The sequence below is a fragment of the Cynara cardunculus genome (assembly GCF_001531365.2).
Source record: "Cynara cardunculus var. scolymus isolate 2C chromosome LG 12, CcrdV1, whole genome shotgun sequence".
NCBI classification, from domain to species: domain Eukaryota; kingdom Viridiplantae; phylum Streptophyta; class Magnoliopsida; order Asterales; family Asteraceae; genus Cynara; species Cynara cardunculus.
In genome coordinates, this window is record NC_037539.1 from 15,246,720 (window position 1) to 15,256,227 (window position 9,508).

General features: G+C 32.7%; 1 protein-coding gene across 1 annotated transcript; it reads left to right on the forward strand.

The window, feature by feature from the left end:
- Positions 1 to 1,205: 1,205 nt before the first annotated feature.
- Positions 1,206 to 3,684, forward strand: LOC112523734 (zinc finger MYM-type protein 1-like). Its single transcript, XM_025133411.1, is given in 3 exon segments — positions 1,206 to 1,257; positions 1,260 to 2,423; positions 3,377 to 3,684. Coding segments are annotated over 3 exon segments (1,524 nt in total).
- The last annotated feature ends 5,824 nt before the right edge of the window (positions 3,685 to 9,508 follow it).

The following is a 9,508-nucleotide window of genomic DNA, read 5'->3' on the forward strand; positions in this document are numbered from 1 at the left end:
GCGATAATCGAGAACGAGAGTCGAGAGAGAACGAGAGTCGAGAGCGAGACTAGAGCCGACTGTTCATCTTTGAACGATTCGATTCCAGCAATCCAACGGTAACTCGGCAGCGGCAAGCGGCTAAACGGGAGATTTCAGAATGAAGTTTCCTATGCATCGTTGATTTAAGGTTAAAATCCACTTCTATGTTTAATGTGTTACAAATAATTGTTAATTTGTTATGATTTTGGGTTCACTGTTTCTCAATTCTCGCAGTTGTGTTCTGAATTCAAGTTCAAGATTCAAGATTTATTTCAATTGTTCAAGTTCATCATCAATCAAGTGGTGGGGTTAGGGCAGCAACAAAAAGGTATCTATTTTCTATTTATGTGTATAATTTCTATTTTTGTTGTTCAAGTTCATCAATCATCATTATTTCTATTTGTTGTTCAATTTCTTGTATAAAATCTTATCCAGCCACAATCCATCGCACATTTTGTATTCCATCTTTTTGGGTTTAGGGCCATGTTAATAAGTTAGTGTACTGATTTGATGTTAAAATGTTGTTGAATTTTGGTGTTTGATTGAACCATTTGTAGTGTACTGTTTGGTTCTAGAGTAATTTTGGTTCACTACCAAACTCTTTTGAAAATAGGTTTAGTCCATTTGAATTTGGTGTCTTGTGGCTGTTTAAAACTTGGATCCCACATTCCGACTAAGTGCTTTAAAATCCTTAGTTGTCACACCCACGGGCCTTAGAATCTTCCCTTACCATATGCGGAGTTTGTTTTGTGTGAAACCTGTTTTTTGCCGAGATCTTTTCGGTATTGGGGATAGAATGCACCTAATGTGTGCGGAAAACTGACTAGTTAGAATTTGGATCAAAGGTGTCGATTACCACTATTAAATAATCTCTTCAGAGTAGTCATTGTGCTACAGTTAAACCATAATGTAAATTAACTCATGAAATATGATATGTGGAAAACACTTGGTTATATTTTGTCTATATTTTCTGCAAACACCCTTATATGATTGACTTATTTGCTTACTAATTGCGTTTCAACCATTTTGAATGGCAGACTACCATTGATTGAAAAAAGAAGTTGACTTCTTCATTCTTCAGTATTCCATAATCCAAAATCAGATTCAACCACTAAGCCACTCAGATGCCTTTGTTCATCTTTATATTGACTTTGTTGAATTGTTGTGTGTGTTAAATATTGATCATGTTGCCTAAAAAGTATAAGTACTTATCTAGAAGTGAGAAAAGGAAAAAAAAAGGAAGTTAGTTGAACAATTGAAACAATCACAAAAAGGAGCCATGGATAAGTTTGTAAAAACTGTAGGTTCTTCTAATCAAGAGTTAGATGCCTCAAATGAACAAGATGTTGAACATCCAAATATGAGTGAAGATAATGAAAAGATTGATGGTGTGAGTGAACATGAGATCCCCAATAATAATGAAAATTTATCCGTTGATGAACAATCAATTCCGTTTTTCGATATTTGTGATCCAAGAAATTGGGATAATCTCGATACTAAATCAAGAGACATCATAGTTGAAAAAGGACCTAATAGAGAATTGGGTATCGTGTTTCCTTTAGATAACATGTCTAGACATTTTTCATATGCTTATTATGATAGAAAGTTAAGYAATGGTGAAACTAGTGATCGAAAATGGTTACTTTATTCAMAATATGAGGATAARGTGTATTGTTTTTGTTGTAAGTTGTTCAAGTCTAAKAATTATAGAAATGCAATAGCTAATGAAGGATTTAGAGATTGGAAGCATCTTGGTGAGAGACTTAAAGAACATGAGAATAGTATTGAACATATGAAGAACATGTTATCTTGGAATGAACTAAGAGTAAGATTTAACACAAACCAAACAATCGATAAAGACTTGCAACAAGTGATTTTAAAAGAGAAAGAACGTTGGAGGCAAGTTTTAGTAAGAATAATTATTGTTGTGAAGTGTCTTGCTAAGTATTCTTTGCCTTTTAGAGGATCAAATGAGAAGTTGTATCAACGTAGCAATGGTAATTTTTTGGGGTTAATTGAAATGATTGGAGAATTTGATGTGATAATTCAAGATCATATTAGACGCATTCAAAATCATGAAGTTTATTATCATTATCTTGGCCCTAGAATTCAAAATGAGTTAATTTCTCTTTTGGCTCATAATGTTAAAAGTTCTATCATGAAAATTATTAGAGATGCTAAATTTTTTTCTGTAATTCTTGATTATACACCGGATGTGAGCCATCAAGAGCAAATGAGTTTAATCAGACGATGCGTGAATATGTCCGGTGATAAAATAAAAGTAGAGGAGTATTTTATAGAGTTTTTAAAGGTTGATGATACATTTGGTTTAGAGTTATTCAATGAATTATTAGATGTACTTAAATCTCTCGATCTTAGTGTTGATGATGTGAGGGGTCAAGGTTATGATAATAGTTCTAACGTGAAGGGAAAACACCAAGGGGTACAAAATCGATTACTTGAAGTTAATCCAAAAGCGTTATATATGCCATGTGCTTGTCATAGCCTTAATATTACTTTTAGTGATATGGCTCATTCTTGTGTTAAAGTTGTTTCATTTTTTGGAATTGTTCAACGCATATAGACATTATTTGCTAGTTCTACAAAAAGGTGGAAGGTGTTACTTGATAATGTGTCAAACTTAACTGTAAAATCTTTGTGCAACACACGTTGGGAAAGTAGAATAAAAAGTGTTAAGGCAATTAGATTTCAAGCTCCTCAAATAAGATCGACTTTGCTTGAATTATGCAAATCATGTGATGATGCCAAAACGGAAAGTGAAGCGGAAAGTTTGGTAAATGCAATTGAAAATTTTGAGTTTTTACTTGGTATGATTGTTTGGTGTGATGTTTTATTTGCAATAAACATGGTTAGTAAAAGGTAGCAATTAAAATCTATGTGCATTAATGCTACCATGGAACAATTTGAAGGTGTAGTGAAGTATTTTGAAAAGTATAGGAATGAAGGGTTTGCATCAAGTATGGATATTGCTAAAACAATAGCATGTGAAATGAATATAGATCCTACATTTTTAATTAAGCGTCGTATTATTAGGAAAAAACAATTTGATGAAAATAACAGTGAAGAAGAAATGCAAGCATCGGAAGAGGAAGCTTTTAGAGTTAATTATTTTCTAACCATTGTGGACATGACAATTTCTTCATTGAATAATAAATTTGAACAATTAAAGAAATTTGAAAGTATTTTTGGATTCCTATTCGATTCTGATAAACTAAAGTAATTGGATGAAAATGAATTGATGAGATCTTGTGTTCATTTTAGTGATACTTTTTATCATAATACTGTGGCATATGTGGATGTAAATGATCTTTATTCTGAGCTAAAGGTGTTGCAGGTGACTTTGCCAAACAAATCAATGACGCAGTTGAAATTCTTGAGTTTGTCAATGTTGTAGATTGTTATCCTAATGTTTCGGTTGCTTATCGAATTACGTTGACAGTACCTGTGACCGTAGCATCTGCAGAAAGGAGTTTTTCAAAATTGAAGTTATTGAAGACGTACTTGAGGTCATCAATGTCACAAGAAAGGTTGAATGGATTGGCAATATTGTTCATTGAAAAAGACATGCTTGATAATATTGATTTAGATGCTAATATTGATGATTTTGCATCCAAAAATGCTCGAAGAAATTGTTTTGTATGAATTAGATGCTATTATTGACGGTTTTGTATCAGAAATACTCGAAGAAGTTGTTTTGTATGAATTAGATGCTATTATTGATGATTTTGTATCTGAAATACTTGAAGAAGTTGTTTTGTATAAATTATTAGTATTATTGTATGAAAGTTTGTTTTTTTTAATGATTAAAAACATTTATTTAAGATTTTTTTTGTACACGTAGAGGGCCAAAAATTCACAAATCGCCCAAGGTCCCAAAAAATGTCAGAAACGGGCCTGGGTAAAATAACATATAATTTGCAAAATCTGTGTAGTGTACAAAGATAAAGCAACTAATGCTTCTGTTTAGGCTCAAAAAGATAAACCGTGTGGACTACACAAATTTATCAGACTCAATGTGTGATCAAAAAGACTTGAAGGGGGGACATATATCCTTCTGATTCAATATCAACTTTCTTTGAATGAGAAACTGATAGATTGTGAGTTGCGTGCCCCAAGTGTTATTGAAACACTTATCTGTTAACAGATAAATGAGTAGCTGGTGGGGTTGTGACAATAATTGGTCTGGGCTTTGCCTTTTTCAATATTAGTCTCGAAAGAATTGAGAACTAATAGATAATGTGATATGCCCAGATTTTAGAAGTATGGAACAAGATTCTTATGTTCTTTTAATCCTGACACAACTCTCATCAATTCTTTTAGCTCACAACAGCTACACCTCTCATTTTCATTTTAGTCTCAACACACAAACCCTTTTGTATATAAAGCTCACTCAGGTATGGTTGTCCTCTTGGGTAGGTTTGTCGGTTCTGACATTCCATTGAGGTATTTATGTTAAGCACTCAGTCCCTCCTAATTTTAGCATTATGCTCAGTTGATCACAATGAATGATCAAAATGTTATTGCAAATAAAGCAAAATGATCAGATAAAAAATTGATCAATATATTTGGCTTTTAAGCACAAACAAACAAGGAGTGATGTTCAAAATCAGATTATTCAATATGTGAGAGAAATGAATGAAGATCTGTAAGTACAAGTTTACAGATTTTGATATTCAAAGAAATCAGAAAACAAATTTTGAATACAAACGAGCGTATTATCACTGAAAATGATATTATTTATGAGACGTGATAATAACAATTTGAAGAATAGCTGAAACAGGTATTGGAGTTATGTTCGATTAGAAATTACGCAAGTAAAATCTCAGGAAATACATGTTCAGAAAATGGATTCGTTTCCCAAAAAAAATGTATTCATTTTCCAAAAACATTTATTTAAAACTTCTAGAGACTCCTCCTAGGAATTAGATTATAGAAATGTTGCAGTTAAGCTCAAAAAATAAAAAAAATAATGGAAACATTTTAAGTACGGGTCCTAAATTGAGTGTTTAGAAACCACACTTGGTAACTCACGGGTCCTAAACTAAATTGTTCAAAAGCCTCTTTTGGATTACAACTCCCCTTGCATTGGTGTATCACTGATATGATATTCTGATCAGCACAAAATTGACACACCTGCAAAACCAGATTAAGTAGATTTTGGTACCCAAATGAATTTGGGTCCTATTTTGTTATTATCGGGTTGGGGTATGTTGTAACTTCCAAACCATATATTCCTATTAGATATATTCTTTTTAGCACTTTGAACAGGATGATCAGAAATAGAATATGACCCATACCAGTTATTGTGATCATACTTGTTCTTACCTTTCGAACTATTCTGATAGCTGTTATCTCCATGCCACCTGTTGAACCTTTTCTTATTGACAAAAGCATTGGTTCTGCATGTTGAGCAGATAATTCTTCTCTTGCTAAGATTGATCAAATCATCAGTGGATCTCATAATGCAAGGAAGAACAAAGTGAGTAACAACAGGTGTATGAGATGAAACAGAATCAACTTTATTAACCCAAATGCTTTTAGTCTGAGAAAATTTATTGGGTGATCTGATAACATACCTTTGATAATACTGATTAGAAGAACGAGAATAGTTATTAGAAACAGTAGATTTAGGACTTCTTGAATAACTGTTCGATTTGGAACAGTCATAAAAGCTAGTTTTACACTGTGATGGAGAACCAATTGAGCTTTGTGCACAAGAAAAGTGTTTGACTTTCTGTAAAAGCTGGTCTCTTTCAACAGTAACTAAATCAAACTTAATTTTATGTTCAGTTCTCATCTTCATCTCAGTTTCAAGGTCTGTTTTTAGATCAGAAAATTTGCTTATAGTATCCAGGAGTTTATCTTCTAACTCCTTCTGAAGCATTTCAAACTTTCTCTTTTGATTTATTAACTCTCTTTTCTCTTCATCTAAGCTGCTCTTATCACTCTCAGAAGCGATGTCCAACCACTTTTTCTTATTAGCAAGCTCTTTAGCAATTGCTTTATACGTCTTTGAATTATTTCTTTTCTCAAGAGCAAATTGCTTCTTTTCTTCATCTAAAGCTTTTTTACTTTAGAGCAATGCTTTCAGATAATTTCTGTATTTGGCTCTGACAGTCTTCTGAGATATCTTTCTTTTCTTTATCATTCTTGGCTCGTTCCAAGATGATCAGCTGCTCAAAATCAAATATTTGCTTTAACAACATTTTTGCATTCAGCTCTAGAGAGTTAATCTTATTTTCATAAGATATATGTTCAGCTTCAAATCTCCTTTCAACTTCTATTATCTTATTTTTCTCTTTCTCCAAAACTTTTCTTTCAGGATCCAAATCCTTTTCCGCTTCTAAGACCTTTTCTTTTTCTAAGTTCAGAAGCTTTCTTAGCTCAAACATGTCATTTTTAGAATTATGACATTTATCAGTTAAGTCATCAGTTTTAGGATGCTTTCTACCTGAAGAATTTCTTTCAGCTCTCAATTCACTCTGAACTTCTTGGAGTTTGTGAAATAGATTGTTATTAGACTTACTCCATGTTTTCAATTCAATATCACAATCTTTTCTTACGTCATTCAGAGAATTTTCAAGTTTATTAATTTGATTCTTGAAACCATTCTCAACTCTTTCTAAAACCTCTTTATGCTCTTTTTGTAGATTTGCAATAAATTCTACACTAGCATGATTCTCAGAAAACACGTTTATGTATTTTTCTTTATAGTCCACTATGCTCTTTTCCAGCTTGCAAATCTGAGCTCTCAACTCTTATTCTCCTTCTCTAGAATATCTGCGATTTTTAAAAAAATAAGATTGATAGGATCTATGCAGTTCAAGAAAAATTGATTAAAGAAATACAAAAAAGTTCACATCTACAAAAAAAAAACAATTAACAAAAAAATCTATGAACAAAACAAAAAAAAAATGATACAAACTGCTTACCTATCAAGTCCTTATCAGGTCAAAGATGAAACACTAGATGTAAAATAGTCAAAAAGTAAACTCTAAGACCAGTTTAAATTGCTAAAAGTACAGTTTGCAAAACTGATTTAAAACACACACATCAAGACTCCTAAACAGCTCAATGAACAGCCCTCTATCCTACTCACTCTAACTTGCACAAACCAATAAATTCTGCTTACTTCACAGCCTTAATTGATCATTGTATGACCATGTAAAACACCTATTGCAAGAACACTCACTGTTTTAAATCGCTTAAAGAAGGACAGGGCTTAAATTGGACAAGCTACTACCTCTTAATCACTCTATATGTGCTTATCAAATAGCTTCTAAACTGCACTCTAAACAGTCTCTAATCTACTCAACAAACATATTTTAAATTGCTTAACAAGCTGTCTAAAATGCTCAAAGCACAGTCTACTAATAAAACAACAGTAAATCACTCAAAGTCTGATGTTAGTCTGCTCAAGAGGTATTCTAAATCGCTCAAGACATGCACATAAAACGTTCAAGGCACAACCCAATATGCTCACTTCACAGCTCCTTAAATCGCTCCATGCAGAGTGTTAATCCGTTCACTGTATGGGAATAATTCAAGCAACACAAGCTTTAAATCCGCTCAACATTATTTGTAAACCACTTACTACATGAACTGTAAATCGCCTACTGCATGAAAGTTAATCTGTTCACCACACAACTCTTATCCGCTCATCAAACAACTTAAGTCCGCTCACTACTCAAAGTAAATCGCTCAAGATCGATCACCAAACAGCCTTAATCTGCTTACCACTATACTTAATCCGCTCACCACTATGCTTAACCCGCTCAAGTTTTAATCCACTCAAGAAGTGATTCAAACAGCTCAAAACAGTTCACTGCATGGTCATAATCCGCTCAACACTCAGCTGTTAGGACTGAAAAATCAATATTAATTGTATTCGTTTTAAAAGTTAAATATAGTCTATAATTGTAAAAGTCAGCGTGTTTGACTTTCTTATAGAAGTTTGACTTTGACTTGTCTTTATATGTTGACCATATAAATAGGTAGTATTCTTTGTAATTGGTAGAAGAGAGCTTATTGTAATTTTCATACGTAATAAGAGAGGTTGACTAAGCTTTGAAGATATTGACTTTCTCTCTCTAAGTGTTCTTCATGTTCTTAAAAAGCTATATCAAGATTCTGCCATGTTTGTGAAGATTATGAAGATTGATCAGTAATATAAGGACCATCAACTGGTATCAAAGAATCGCAAGAGATCAGAGATGAAGAAATCAGATTCTTGAAAAGATAAGTGAAATTTTATTTTCTGATTTTTCATGTTCTTCGTGTTCTTCGTTTTATTTTTTATTTTGATCCGATTTTTTTTATAAAATCTTGTGTTTTCGTGTTATAAATTGGATCAAAATGCTCGAAATTGAATTGTGAATCTTTGTTATTCACAAACTTTTGTGATTTGATCAATTTTAATCAAGATTTAATCGGATTTTGTAGTTTTAAATTTTTTTCGTATTCTTGAATTTTTTTTAAAACCAGTGTTTTTGATCTATTTTTTGTTAAATTTTTTTTAGTTTTTGTGTTTTTGATAATTTTGATCTGTTTTTTTTTTTAATTTATTTGTTTTTTGTTTGGTTGTTTTGTTTTGTTAAACCATTCATTTTGGCCCATCTTCAAGGCCCATCATATGTTGACCGGATAAGAGTCCGGTTACATCTTATTCATCTTCATCGAACTAGTTATCACAGAAAAATCAATGATAAATTGAGAGGATAAGGGATAAACCGCACGTTCTTTAACCGGATTGTTCACCGTGCAATTGGATTCGAGCAAAGTTAAACCGCATACTTCTTGACAGGATTCAATCGGATTCATAGAACAGGTAAGTCTTTCAATCTCAGGTTTAGGGTTAATATTTGAGTGGTGTTCATCTAGACCGATCATCTCTTGATCGGTGTTCATCTAAACCTATCAACTCTTGAACGGATTTGTGACCGGATTAGGCTTACTCTTGACCGGTTTAGGACTTAGAAATTATGTGCATAGAAGTGTCCGGACTTCTAATCCGCTTAATTCCTCTTACCCAGATTCTTGATTGTTCATTGTTTATTGATTCAATTTAATAAATTGCTCAATATCTTGACAAGAATCGATTCCATTTTGACTTTTTTCATTGGGATTCTTAATTGTTCAACAGCTTCTGTGTTGAATCATTGCATCGACGTGTGTTGTTCGGTTTATACTCTTAAGATGTATGTTTAACATTCAAGCTTTGACAGGTTTACATTCATTGTTGTGTTCCGTTTAAGCAGTAAGTAGTGAACAGATTTAGCAATTTGTAGTGACAGGTTTAGCTACTAGCAGTGTCCGGTTTAGCCTTCTGCTGTGTTTGATATACATTCATAGTTGTGTCCGATTTAAGCTTCAAGTCTTGACAGGTTTAAGCTTCAAGTCTTGACAGGTTTAATATTCAAGGTGACAGGTTGATATCAAGCTCTAGTTCGATTTAGACAGTGTGCAA